This window comes from Schizophyllum commune, assembly GCF_000143185.2.
Source record: "Schizophyllum commune H4-8 unplaced genomic scaffold SCHCOscaffold_6, whole genome shotgun sequence".
NCBI lineage: Eukaryota > Fungi > Basidiomycota > Agaricomycetes > Agaricales > Schizophyllaceae > Schizophyllum > Schizophyllum commune.
This window is the reverse complement of record NW_026089543.1, coordinates 162866-176227: the sequence shown is the minus strand read 5'-3', so window position 1 is coordinate 176227 and position 13362 is coordinate 162866. Positions and strand designations below refer to the sequence as shown.

General features: G+C 58.0%; 4 protein-coding genes across 4 annotated transcripts; 1 reads left to right on the top strand and 3 right to left on the bottom strand.

Annotated features, from left to right (window-relative positions):
- The first annotated feature begins 2506 nt into the window (after positions 1-2506).
- Positions 2507-5211, top strand: SCHCODRAFT_02624785 (uncharacterized protein). The gene is made up of 8 exons (XM_003031919.2): positions 2507-2607; positions 2663-2804; positions 2857-2919; positions 2969-3190; positions 3239-3520; positions 3570-3773; positions 3821-4279; positions 4330-5211. The coding sequence occupies exons 3-8, from the start codon at positions 2858-2860 to the stop codon at positions 4991-4993; spliced, it is 1893 nt and encodes a 630-aa protein (XP_003031965.2). The 5' UTR covers positions 2507-2607; positions 2663-2804; position 2857; the 3' UTR covers positions 4994-5211.
- A 448-nt stretch (positions 5212-5659) lies between these two features.
- On the bottom strand, positions 5660-7153 carry SCHCODRAFT_02748293 (uncharacterized protein; the record flags this gene model as incomplete). The annotated part of the gene is made up of 2 exons (XM_003032364.2): positions 5660-6377; positions 6429-7153. 2 exons carry the CDS (start codon positions 7151-7153, stop codon positions 5660-5662), a joined length of 1443 nt encoding a protein of 480 aa, XP_003032410.1.
- A 1230-nt stretch (positions 7154-8383) lies between these two features.
- Positions 8384-9381, bottom strand: SCHCODRAFT_02277860 (uncharacterized protein). Its single transcript, XM_003032365.2, has 4 exons — positions 9375-9381; positions 9070-9252; positions 8811-9015; positions 8384-8758 (listed from the first exon to the last, which is right to left on the bottom strand). The coding sequence occupies exons 2-4, from the start codon at positions 9142-9144 to the stop codon at positions 8394-8396; spliced, it is 645 nt and encodes a 214-aa protein (XP_003032411.1). The 5' UTR covers positions 9145-9252; positions 9375-9381; the 3' UTR covers positions 8384-8393.
- SCHCODRAFT_02277838 (uncharacterized protein) lies at positions 9296-10185 on the bottom strand. The gene is made up of 4 exons (XM_050342256.1): positions 10095-10185; positions 9888-9892; positions 9375-9820; positions 9296-9324 (listed from the first exon to the last, which is right to left on the bottom strand). The coding sequence occupies exons 1-3, from the start codon at positions 10152-10154 to the stop codon at positions 9436-9438; spliced, it is 450 nt and encodes a 149-aa protein (XP_050199861.1). The 5' UTR covers positions 10155-10185; the 3' UTR covers positions 9296-9324; positions 9375-9435.
- Positions 10186-13362: the final 3177 nt, after the last annotated feature.

Here is a 13362-nt window from a genome sequence, read left to right as displayed (position 1 = left end):
GCATGCGGCTGCCCAGGGACACGTTGCCCGGCCCCGACCTCGGGATCCGCGCATCCCGCGGTCAGATATTCTGTGCGCCCTGTGGCGTCCGGCAAACATGGTGGTTGACCTGATCAGCGCTGAGACTCTTGCTGACAGGGTGCAGTGGAGTGGATGTTTTCGGACCGACCGTGCGCGATGAGATGAGGAGGGTGTTCAAGTTGAGCGTCTGTAGAAGATCACAAAGAGATCGTTGAGGGGTCATGAGCAAAAAAAACACTTGATGGGGATGAAGGGGGCGGCGTGAGCAATATGGTCCTGATAGCCTAAGAGCGGTGGCGTGAACAGCACGTATCGAGAGAATGTGTAGCATCGCCCAGAGTACGTATAAGGTAACGTCGTCAGGATGTTTTACGGGACGTCTGATAGTTCTGCTGTGGCGCATGCTCCTGGCATCGCTGCCGTGGCGCACGCATACAACATCTCTGCTGTGGCGCATCCTCAGAACATCGCTGCCGTGACGCACCAACATCGATAGCCGCGATGCGTGGCGCGCGACGGTGGGTGGAGGCTGTGATGGAGGCGTCGTGGAGAAGGGGAGATGGCGGATTGAGGAAGAGAAGATGACGGATTGAGGACGAGAAAAGCACGGATCGAGGAAGAGAAAATCATGGAGGAGAAGAGAGACGGAAAACAAGGGAGGAGGGGTATCGCGCGCCAAAGAAGCGCATGGGTCAGAGGCTCGTGAAATGATGCTCAATCAGTCTGAGGATGTACAAGTTAGTCAGGAAAAGGATGGCCTGCTTAACTCACCGACCGTCTGCGTGTCACAAAAGCGCTGGCGCGTGACAACAGGACCTCCACCTCGGAGATCGAGATTGAACCTCTGGCGTGGTGCCAGAGGCCAGCTAGCCATCATGACTGACGAGCCAATGATGGACAGCACTGCTGATTCTCGCAGAGCTGGGTATTTCTGCTGTCTGCCGCAAGCGCAAGTTATTTTCGTGGGACACATGCGGGTCATACGAGACGCACCTTGACATGACCCCAAAGTCAAGAAAAGCGTCAGGCGGTCACACACCTCGACGCGGTCCTCTGTCCGTGAAGGGGACGTACATTATCATGAAGGCCAGGCAGGCGCGCCGCGCACATAAACTCGCGCGAAATCATTCCCCGTTAATCCCCAAAAGATCGGCGCCTAGATGGAAACTCACCCGGACGAGGGAATCGTAAAGTTGGCTGATGAACGCGTTCTACCTTCCCGCGGAAATGACGAGACGACACAGTGCGGCGTGGCGAGATGATATCGCCGCCTGATCAGAAAGGCTCAGGGGAGTCATGCATTACGGGGGGCGCGGCACTAGAATGTCAGAGGCCAGCTCGAACCTTGTCAGTGAAGCATCATGCATCGAGGGTGAAGGGGGGAGGGGTAAATGTTGGCGAGCTTACTTGAGTGAGCGAACCTATGTTTCTGGCGAGTGACTGATGTCGAGGGCATTATCCCCAGCGGGCTGCGGTGATTATCGGTGGCAGGCAGACAAAAGGGAAGCGAACGGACCTGCACGTCAAAATTGAAAAGGACGCCATGATGGATTGTACTAGTCGCAGACCCCGGTGTCCACGGCCGCGATGTGGTCCGAGTCAGTGTTCCATTGTGTCCCGCCGGAGCTGTATTGTTGTTGAATACTAAGCTTTGGTCAGGACATGTCGCGCCGCCTATCGACACAGCAGACGAAGCTCACGTCGAACATGACTGACTACCCATCATGTCAGAAGCGCACCGAGCCAGCGCCTCGAGGACGCAGCATCGCGCACCGAGTCGAACTAGCTCTGTCGCAGACCCGCGCTTCTAGGAAGCGCAGGCCCGGCCAGTGTGTTTGTGTACATAACGCGCGCGGAGCATGAGGGAGCCCGAGAGCGCACAATGAACGCCCTGACGACAACATACCGGGTGTGAGGTAACGGAGGGCCGAATAACGCTGCGCGTGGCGCGGCACTGAATGCACGCATGGGACAAGGCGAGGTCCGGAACAGGAATGCGCAAGCTTAGGCTCTCGCGACAGAACGGGTGTTGAATGACCGGCGGACATGTGCTGGGGGTAGGAGCCCGACGACCACGGTTCATCGCGCTTTTCTGACAGACAGAAGATTCGCCGTATGTCTCGAGGGGCCCTCGCCGCTCTAGGCGCCTTCGTAGTAGAACATCGCAACCCGCGGTGTCGACGACATGATCGTGGGCGTGAGTCATCCGGGGCTCCATTGGAACGCAGGAATAGGCGCCGACCGAGAGTCGAGTAAGATATCGGAGGAGATAGCAGACGATCAGTATGAACGGTGCGAGTTGCCTGCAGGCATGTCAGTGCATATACCGGACCTGGAATGAAAAGAGGGGAGCGCGCCTCACCGGGATCCGGGAGAAGTCACCAAGGAACATCATTGCGTCCCCCTAAAGTCTGCGAGAAAACAATCGCTGATCAGTGTGAGGCCTCGTGTACGGGGGTGTCAGAGGGTTAGAGGTAGCCATAAACCGTAACGGTGCAAGTGACGCGAATCGCGGGACGGCGCTGGGTTTCGAAACGCTGGTCGAGAAAGGAAAGTCAATCACGCAGCGCCTCGAGTCCATGGAAGGCAAGTGCATTGAAGGTTGTGTATGTCGCGACGGTTGATGGCGTAATACGCACAGGAATAGCTATATCCATCGCCGCCTGCAGCCTTGGACCCGAACACGCACCTCTGGAATATATAAGGCCCTCCTTCATTTCCACATCTCTGTCTCTTGTTTTCGCTATTCGCCCCGCCATGTCCTCGCCCCGTCCTGACCACGAGTGAGCGTCCTTCCCGCACATCTAGCGCCAGCGCACTCACCCTCGCGAATAGAATGTCGAGCAGCACCGTCGCCTGCCGACCATCCGCGCTGAAGCGCTCGTCTAGCCCCGAACTGTAAGTCTACCCCGCATGTCGATAAACGTGCCGCTAACGTGGCTACCAGGAACACGCTTAAGCGCAAGGAGCCGCCATCGGGCGATGAGGATGAGCGACAGACGCCTGCGTCCCGTCGACGGCAGTCGTCTCCCGACGCCTCGCGCTCGTGCGAGCAGGTTGATGCCCGCTCGTCGGTCCCCTGCGAGCGCTGCGGAAACCGTGTCTCCCTCCGTAGCACGGAGACGGGAGAGCTATCGATGGCCGCCTGGGAGGCCCATCGCGCTGTCTGGTGAGCATGATATGACTGAAAGATGACCGCGATGCTTACATGACTTAGTCGGGGACCTTCGTCGCCATCCGTGTCCGTGAAGGAGACCGTCTTCTACTCGCCAGAAACACCATCGCACCCCCTCTCGCACCCACCCACCAAGCGGCGCCGGGCGAAGCGCACGGAGGAGGAGCGCATCGCGTACCTCAAGAACGATCGCTACGTCGCGCAGTTCGAGGCGTACCGCGTACTCTGCGGCTCCTGCAACAAGTGGATCCGCCTCCGACCCAACTCAACCTACTGCAGCATCCCGTGGGACGCTCACCGCAAGTCATGCCTGGCGAAAAAGATGTGAGTCCAACAGCGGGTTGTGGTCGACGATGGCTTACCTTGTTCTCAGCAACAAGAACTCGCACCTCCTCGAGGAGTGCAACGGGACGTTCTCCAAGGATCCGGATATCCGCAAGTTCGACTGTGAGCGCGTGCTCTGCGCGGTGTGCGATGACTGGGTGTCGGTCAACCCAGAGGACCACGCGCGCGCTATCCAGCAGTGGCTTGCCCATCGGGAGGCATGTCGCGGCCAGTCGCCATCCGTCGTTGCCCTGTGAGTCTGTCTGCATCGTTTGGTCAACTCATCCTAACTCTCCTCAGCGCCAAGGCAGCGACCTCCCATCACACACCGCCCTCGGAGTCGAATGTCATGGCGCCCATGCGGCGTCTGTCGAGCCCGACGGAGCGTACCCTCCCTCCGCCATCCGAGCTCCTTCATAACGCCCCGCTCCCTCGGGCCGTCGCACCCCCTCCACCAATCCCCGGACCACCCGCGCTCACCACGCCCGGCGGATCCGTCGCCAGTCCGTCGACCAGCCCGACGATCGCGACCGTGCCCCTTGCCGGCGCCGTCCAGTATCTCGGGAGCCAGCCCGCGGACGCGCGCAAGCGCAACGCGGAGCAGCGCCGGGCGCACCTGCTGAGCGACGAGCTCGTCGAGGCTGTGGAGCCGAGCCGCGCGTTCTGTAGGCTTTGTCAGAAGTGGGTGCAGCTGCGGCAGGACAGCACGTACTGCGCGTATCCATGGACCCAGCATCGGGGGAAGTGTCTGGCAAGGCAGTGAGTAATTTGGTTGTCGGACGGTGTGGCTAAGCTGACGGTGTTGTTAGCGAGCGTCGGGTGCAGAAGCAGCGGGCTGCGAATGCCGCGTCAAGTCATCATCAACCGAGGGAGGAAGACGACGAAGACGCCGATGCGGATGGCGAGTTCGAGGAAGAGGACGACCAGGCGATCGTCATATCATCCTCAGCAGGCATCCACCCGTACCATCCCAATTCGCGTATCGTGGACATGCGCCAACACGAGCACCAGTCTGCCGGTGGTCATCATCGCCCTCCCTCGACAGACCACCAGCAAGCGCCTCGCTCGCCGCCCGCGCCGCGCATGATTGCCACCACCTACCCAAGCCCCGCTTCCGCTGCGCGCCTCCACCACCCATCCACCACCCCGCGCCGCCGCGCCGACTCGTACTCCCACCGCCCGTCGCCGCGCGGCCCGCCTTCACCACGTCGCCCAGATCTCGTCTCCGCGGCCGGGCGCCGCGCATTCGTGCACACCTCCGCCGCGCACCTCTTCCGCACGACGTACGACCCTGAGGAGAAGGACGTGCTCACCGTGAGCTCGCTGCTCACGTACATCAACGCCGCGCTGCCCCCCGACCGCTGCGAGGAGTTCGACACGAGCGAAGTGGCGCGGGCGCTGCATGGGCTCGAGGGCGGCGGGGAGAGCCGGAGCGTCGCGCTGGAGGGCGATGTTATTCGTTGGCTTATGTAGGGTGAGGGTCCTTACCTCTTGGACGTATATGCTTGAATGTCTGCTGGATTCTGGGATTTGTATAAGTATCACGTCGACTAGTCGGCTCTATGTATCGGGACTTACCATGTATGCCTCTTGTATCGCGAGATATCCGTATGTTTGACTCCTCCGTTGTCGTCTGTAATTTTTCCCTATCATGAGCCTATAACATGAGTACAAGTGTAGGCCTGCACGGCTGAGTGTGAGAGACCTCTTCTAACAGATACCATGCAAGAAGGCAAGTAAGGGAGGACAGGCGCTCATCATGAACCTCGAGTCTGCCGTCGACCTTGGTCTACAGAGGTCGCGACGCATATATTCACAGATAAAGCAGTGCGTATTATTCCGTTGGAGATATCGTAAGGACCCCTTGGCTTCCGAAGACTAGGCAACAATGAGAGTCAAGAGAAAGGAGGATAAACGCTCGCGATTGCATTGTCGGATGCTTTTCCAATATCTCACGTGATCTATCGGCTAATGCCGAATTGCTTACACCGGGACCCACACGTCGAAGCGTGCGGGTTATCATACCCACCGTGCAGCTTTTTCGCTTGAGTTATATCGTGAAGATCGTCAAATTGTAACCTAATGTACGGTACACAGCTATCTACCATACGGCCGAGTTGCCAGTGGTAGAAAAGTCATCTAAACCTTGTGGATATGCTTCCACACTGGGCGTAGGATTTGGCCAGGGCAGCCCATGTCTTGCTCGCGCATGTGCTCCAGAGCATCCCAGGTCGGAAAGGCGAAGTGAGTCGGCAGATCCTCCAGGAATTTGTCCTCCAACGTGTCCACTTTGGGCTTGACCACATCATAGCAATGCGAGCAGATTCGGCAGGCTTCCTTTGCATCAGGTTGGAGAATATACGATAGTGTGTGCATAGCGTGTAATGGGTCCTTCTCATATCTGTCGTGGATCACGTCCAGTAACCTATTCCGCGAGTTGATGCACGCGCGATCGACGCAGCGAGTGTTAGCGAAGACGAGCGCCTTGATCTCACCGAAGTTCCGGGTACTGACCCGAGCATTGGCGATGGTGCGGTGGTCTTCGTCGGACAGGACATAAATATACTCGTGGTCGGCTGGTGCGGCGACGTCGAACGAGCGCGGAGACACGCAGGTCAGCGTGTACATGATCGAGGGCATCAGCCATAGAGCGCCGACCTCTCGCGAGCAGGAGACCACGAACAGCTTGGTGGCAACGTTGGCCCAATGGCTGGGAGAATCAAGCGCTGACTTAGCTAAGGCCTCCAAGTGAGTCAACGCGCGTCTCCGCAGAGGTATCGCGCCGAGCTCATGCGCCATGGTCAACACCATGCGGATGACCTTGAAGGCGACCTGCTGCGGCGGTGCCGGGAAATACCTGCAGGGGCATTAGAGACGAGGCATGGTCCTACGCAACGGATTTACGCACTCGGGACAAAACGCGGCTCGCAGGAAGGCGTCCACGTGCGCGCCGTCGGCGTTTTTGAGTAGCGCGTAGCGATAGACCTCGTTCCAGCTCCTTGATTGGCGGACGATCTGAGGAGCCTGTAGTTCGAGCGTGCTCTTGTGGACGCGGGAAACCTGATGGTCCTTGGAGACGATGACGAAGTTGCCGTCGGGAAAGCAAAGTCCTTGCTCCCGATCCCCATCAGCCGAAGCCTGCACGGCACGAGGCAGAACGAAAGCCAACATCGACGTATAAGGGTCCGAGTGCGGCTCGATAGCGCTGCAAGGGAGAGGCGTCCGTGCTCTGGGTGTTCGTGCACGGCGAGGGGCGATATCTCCGAAGCTGGAAGCTGAAGGAGTGTCTGAGCCAGACGAAGAAGATAGTCCAACCCTGAAATGAGGAAGAGGGGTCGGCGCACGACGCGCTCCTCCGTGGCGAAGGAAAACATCTCCGGTTTCGGGAGTGTCCGAACGAGTAGGAGACATTCCCTGCGCGGGAAGTGCACCCGTAAAGACCGTGCGGTTGTAGAACTGGTTTACGACAGCGTTTACGGGTGTGTGAGCGCGGGACTGGGGACGAGCGCCCGGAACGGGGAAGGGCGGCGGCCATATGTCGGGTGCAGGAGATCCACTCTCGTGTGAAGAAAAGCCCACATCATCGTTGCCGCCAACATCGGACCCGTAGGAGTACGTGGAGTGTGAGGACATCTTTGAAGAGTAGGAAAGGAAGTAGGCTGAAGGAGATCGATGGCGGAAGACGAGTAGCGTGCGCGTACTTAAGCAGTTCGAGGCCCATTGTTGACGAGAAGGGAACAATGGGTATGGTTGGGCCATTGTAGTTCGTCCATCGAGAAATGGACCGAGCGACGACGAGTTGAATTGGTGCGCAGACCAGAGGGGCACCAGTTACACGACGAGAGCGAAGGGAAGATTTGGAGCTGAGACCGGTCGAAATGTGAACTTCGGCAGCGTGGACACCTCCGCATTCTAGGTACGAGGACGCATGAAATCGCGCTGCTGAGAGGAATCGAGTCGAGCGACATGATTTCAAGATCGCAGAGGCTGTATCGACGAGAGTTCCCATGAGAGTGAGGAGAAAAGAGGACGGACGAATTTGCTTCCGCAATTGCTGCGCCTGTCGGCGTATGCCGACTTGCGCATACTCGGAACACAACGTAGGATGCTGCGTTCCCTATAGTAGCCTTGGCCAAAGATCCAACTATTAGAGCGAGAAGTGAAGTAGGCATCATCTTGACCGAGTGAGAGACAGGCAGAGTTGAGAAGGACCGATGGCCCGGGGGGATAAGCGCCAAGCAACGATGTCCGTTGTCGACTGGAGAAGAACAGCATTTGATAGCCTACGTAGATCAGTCATCAAGAGACGATACGAGCAGCGACGATATGTATCGGCGCAGATATCAGGGCCCCACGAATCCTACTACGATGTGGAAGAGAGAGTTGGGAATTCCGGATGGCGGAGGTTTGAATTTTCGAACTCCGCAGCCGTGACTCACGCGGTCACATGGGCTCCGGGAGTGCCGGTTCATAAGAATATTTCGACGCGCGCGCCACGAATCGTGCAGCATGCCCCAATGGCCTGTTGCTCTTCAAAGTAATTTCAAAATGTAGATAAATGCTCGCTGAGCATAGATCCTGAAGCATATGCGGCGAGAATATGGCATACTTCAGCTACGAATATAACACACAATTTGTTAGGATATTCTATACTGATGACGTTGTCGCCACTCGAGTGGCGACCTCGACTTTGACCGCCGCCGACGCCGTAGATCGTTGCGGGACTTTGTGGCGAGCTCACACGTTTCATATTGGATGCAGACCGGCATCACACGAGGTAGGAAACGGCATTATATGATGATATACACGATGAGTATGCTTATACTGGTACAGATGAAACTATGTGGTAGATAGGAAGTACACAAGAACGAGCCTACAGGTTCCCGGAGAACTGCCTACGAGCCTCATTCCTTGTCACTACACATAGCGAGACAGTGCGTCCATCCACCTGACTGAACCCTCCGTAGTACGCATGCTCACCGACCGTGTCGATGAGGCGGTGTCCCGGGGTGTCCAGAGGGGTATTCAGCGCCCGATGGACGGCTTGCAGCAACTGCGCCCTTGACCAAGGTGCGTGGCTGCTTGAGCCGGGTAGAGTGACGGGGATGGGGCTACCCTCGCCGGCCCTCACGATCACCATGGCGGGGGAGGAGAAGGCCGGGACAGTCCAAGACGCATCGCGGAGGAGTATTTGTTCTATCTCCCCCCAGGGCCTGCGCATGTCGATGATCGGTGGGACTGAAGGCACTTGTCAGCGGCGCAAAGCCAATGTCATTCGACGGAGACGTACCAGTTGCCCCTGACGCTGCTCCCATATGGCCTCCCGAACCGTTCCCTTCGACTGCCTGGTTGTAGATACCCAATCCCGCGCCCAGGGTCCAGTTTGGTGACGATGACACCGCCTGCGCTGCGAAGCGCAAGGCGTTGCTCGTATGATGAGCATCAGAGATGCGAGCAGACGACATTATATGACTGTATGAAGCCTTTTCGAATATCTGAAGGCGCAGAAAGTCAGCGGGGAGCCCCAGAGGCGAGCTGCAGCGACGTACACTGCGACTGGCGAAAGCGAAACTGCACGAAAGCAGCCACGCGCACCGCTGATCTAATCCCCATTTCCCTGCCATCCAAACAGCACCCCCGCCGTCCAAAGTCGCCTCCCAGTCTCTAGTCTAGCCAATCCCCAGTCTCCGACTGCCTTCTCTGCGAAGGAAAGGGGGGTGCCGCGCCGAAGACTGTATTCAGAGCCATGCGCGCCGGAATGGAACAGTTAGGGGCAGCCGAAGGACGAGAGGGAGCGGAAGTTCCTGCAGCGCGAGTGAGTATATCGAATTTATTCAGGAAAATCACCACGCACCGTGGTCGATCCCTATATCGCGCCAGCGCAATTTCCGCGGCGCCGCGCTCTCCTCGGTATCCTATCTGGCGACGTTGCATACGCGATCGCGCGCCGGCGCAGGCCGGGGGAAGGCGTCCAGGAATGGCATCTGCGAAGCCGCGGGGGGTTTCCGAGCCCGACATGAGGCAGGGGAATTCGATTCCCCACCCCCTTCGCGTCCATTCGGCGACCGTCGATTCCCGATGGACCGTGAGTAACTTGGACGGGGCTTCGACGGCGGGGTGGCGTTGCTTGAGGGCAGGTCGGGCTGGCTTCGATGGCGAAGAGGCGACGGCGGCGGCGGCGAGGGATGAGTTGGGACGGAGGACGGATGGGCGGAACGAGCAACGAGCGCGAAAGAGGGACATCGGGGAAGGAGCAACGGGAAAGGGTGCTTCACGCGCAAGATAGCGTCCCTATAAGTCCTCGAGCCCTCGGCAAAGCCGGGTTACGTGAGTCCGCAGGTGACGCTGCTGAATGGCAGAAGCGCACAGTATCTGATGGTCGCAGTCGCGCGTGCGTGGTAAGCCCATTGTTGAGCGCTCGCATGCCGAGAGTGAGCCGTGCGAGCTGATCTGATGAGCGATAGCGGGAGGTTTCCGAGCGGGCCGAGCAGTAGAACGCAGAGTTGAGCGCGAGAGGAGAAGGATCGGCAGGCGGAGAGAGGGCGATGTCGAGAAGGACAGGTCGTAGACTCACAGTAGGACGAGAGCGATACCTTTGCGCGTCGGAGCAGCCGTACCTCAGCCTAGAGACCATCGATAGCTGCCGAAATATTGGAATTCCCTCATAGAAACGTGGCGCGGCACCTGCGCCCCACGAGCTCACCGGGGCAGCGTGCGCGCCGAAGCGGGCCTCGCCACACTTCTGCACCGCTTCCTGGGCACGAGGACATGCGTAATGGTCAAAAACCGGCGAGAACGAAGGCCCGTTGAATGCGTCGGCGTGATGTCTCGGAAGCGTTGTTGTTCTTTCCGGATCGTGGGAACGGGGGTTGAGTTGTATGTGCTGAGGAGGCGCCGAGGAAACATGGGGGATTGGCGCCGTCGTCGTCGTCGAGCGCGGTGGATTGGGGTAGGAGGACGTCGAGGATGGTCGAGGGGTCCAGGGGGACCAAAGAGCGGGGGAGGGGGAGAACAGAGACGCCAGAAAACGAGGACAAAGGTCGCCACGTACGAATTCCGGTACTTCTCGATCAGCGGCCACCGTCGGTTCGTCGTCGTCGTCGATAGCGACGCGGGAGATCAGCCATATCGGAGGGACTTGAGGGCTCGAGGAGCGAGCAGCGGAGGGGATGATGATGGCAGGAGACAAGAGACACAGCGCCACGGCCTTACCGCATCCGAATGTGCAATCAGAGCCATGTGCGAACAAGCTCTGTGACGGGCCGTTTATGACCCTGCCGCGTGTAACGACCGGCCGATCTAATCAGAAAAAACGTCAGCTGTCCCACGATCATCTCCGGCGATAGGACCCACAGCGTCTGAGGGGCGCGCTAGCGCAGAGTCGAGTACAGCGCCGTACTTCCTGACGCTACAGTCCCTGCTCATAGACCCAAGAAGCGTCAACTCATCGGTTGATGCCGGACCGACTTGGATGCGGGCACTCGCCGCGGATTCGCCGCGCTTCCGACAGAGCAACGAGAGCCCCCGCGGTCGTGTTCGGTCCTGAACAGGACAACCGCGAAAGGCAGGAACTCTTTCTGGTTGAAAGGTAGTCAGAAGAGTAGTCATGAAGGATCAGGTGCTCGACGCACCATTACACCCGCAGAGTTGCGGACGGCGCAATCCTGCAATTCCCCAGACTTGCCTTCCTGATCTCGAGGATGAGCTACCGTGGTCGCGCCACACTTCCGCTAGACGTCGTGTAGCCACCTGCACAAGGAGTGAACATACCTGACGAGACGGTCGGCCTTCCGACCGTTGTCCAGCTTCGAGCGGCACGTAGAAAATCTTCAAGACCAAAACATGCTGGAGCCGCGCAGCCTACTGCGGACGCCACTGAATCGTCCAAAAAGGCTGATGAAATAAGTTTTCTTCCTGAAAGACGCAATGCGGCGAGTCAGAAAATATTCGTCAGTGATGGTACGTACCAATGATCAGGATGACCGCGGAGATGCTTCGAGCCGTGCACGAAAAGCTCGACGGAAACGATTTGAGGCGGTCAACGGGTGGGGGAGTGCGCGTACCTCCGGCGCGAGAGGCGATGACCTTGAGGACGGTTCGGTGCGCCTCGCAGACGTCTAGCGACGAAAAAATGAAGTTTGTGGCGACAGGCGCCAGTGTGAGGCACCGGCGATGAGAAATTTGAGGTGCTTTCGGGGACGACGTCAGTCGATGTCCAGGACAGAGGACAGGGTCAGAGCACGCCAATGCTTACGCGTACGAGTAGGGAAAATGGAAAGGAAGAAGAGGGTGTTGATGACCAGCAGGGCAACTCACTGAGAGAACCTCCAGATCCGCTCAATTGGGATGAAACGATGCTCCAGGAAAGCGAGGCGTCGTTGCACGCCGGAAGCGCCGCAAAAGTGATGCCTGGTCCTTGCACCGCGGGTGTGGTCAGCCTGCAAGATCGTCGAGGATGGGACCGAAACGGCGAAGCGAGCTTGCACAAACGCCCACTAATGAGAAGTAGGGACACTGCGCCTAGCGGTGCTTGAGGTCGAAGGTGTGGCAACCAGTCTGCCAATAGGCGCGCGCGCGCGACGTAACGGGAGAAAAGTCGGCGGCGAAGGAAGATATTGCTGGCAAAGGTCAGCGACGTGGTCTCGCTCGAGGACCACACTCTTTCACCCTGATTCGTATGAGGGCTCAAGGCATGAAGGCCCTCTGACTACGTTGCGCGCATTAGACCTTCAGTCACGATAAGCGCCGCAAAAATCGCGGGCTACCCCCCGCGTTGACTACTCAGGAAGAGTGCTCGAGAGTAAGCGGGTGTAGCAACGAAGAGCAGCAGCCGCAGAAGTTGGGGTGGGCGCCATGAGGGTAGAGGGCAAGGAGCCGTACGTGGGACATGAGTCAGGAGCTGTGTGGGCATGACCTGGCGTGGCGGCGAGGCCATCATGTCATTGTTCGCACCCCCACGTGTTTGCGGCGACGGCTCGAGGCGCGACCTCGAGGGAGCAAGGGCGCGCTTTGTGGCGCCTCATCTCGTGTAGGCTCGTCGCCCTCGGTCGCGCTTGGTATGGTGGAGATTCGGGGAGGACGGGAAAGTCGCGGGTCAAAGGGAGATAACGGTCTAGGCAGAAGGCATGTAAGCGGAAGCCAGCAAAACGCCCAGTAAGACTTACCTGGTGGTTGTCACAAGCGCCAGTAAATGTGGGCGACCCATAGGTCGGCGTAAAACAAGCCGAAGGACTCCTCGCACGACTTTCGTCCAAGGTACAGTCATCAACAGAGGGAGTGCCGCAAAGCTGCGTCGGTATACGCAGCAGAGCATAGACGAATACTTGAGTGAATTGTTGATCATCAACGTTATGGAGAGTCCTGGAGTTGTAAGCGAAGATGGAACAACAAAGGCGTCCTCATTAGGCAGGTTGAAAGCTGAGTTCGAGCTCATCGATGAAGAGCGTGCCAATGCAGCGGTATAAGACATGACATCTATAGGCAAGCTATGGCAAGGCTGACGAGAGGTTCCAGAAAGTGCCGTGCCAGGTTGGAGGTCGAGGACAAAGGGCGTGTCGTATGCGCATCGGATTTCCGCAGATCTGATCTCACGTCGGGCAGACCAGATTTTTTCTGCTGAAAAAAGCGAAGAAAAAAGAGGGGAAAAAAGAGGGGAAAAAAGTGAAGAAAAACAGGCTTTTTGTGCGAGGAAAAAGCACGGATTTTAGGACAGAAAAAAGAGATCAAAATGGAAGTATTTTTGTGCACAAACAAAACACCTTTTCAAGCAGAAAAAAGCAGCGAAAAAGATGTGCTTTTTGCGCTGCTTTCTGCACAGAAAAAGAACTGTTTTTTATGCAGAG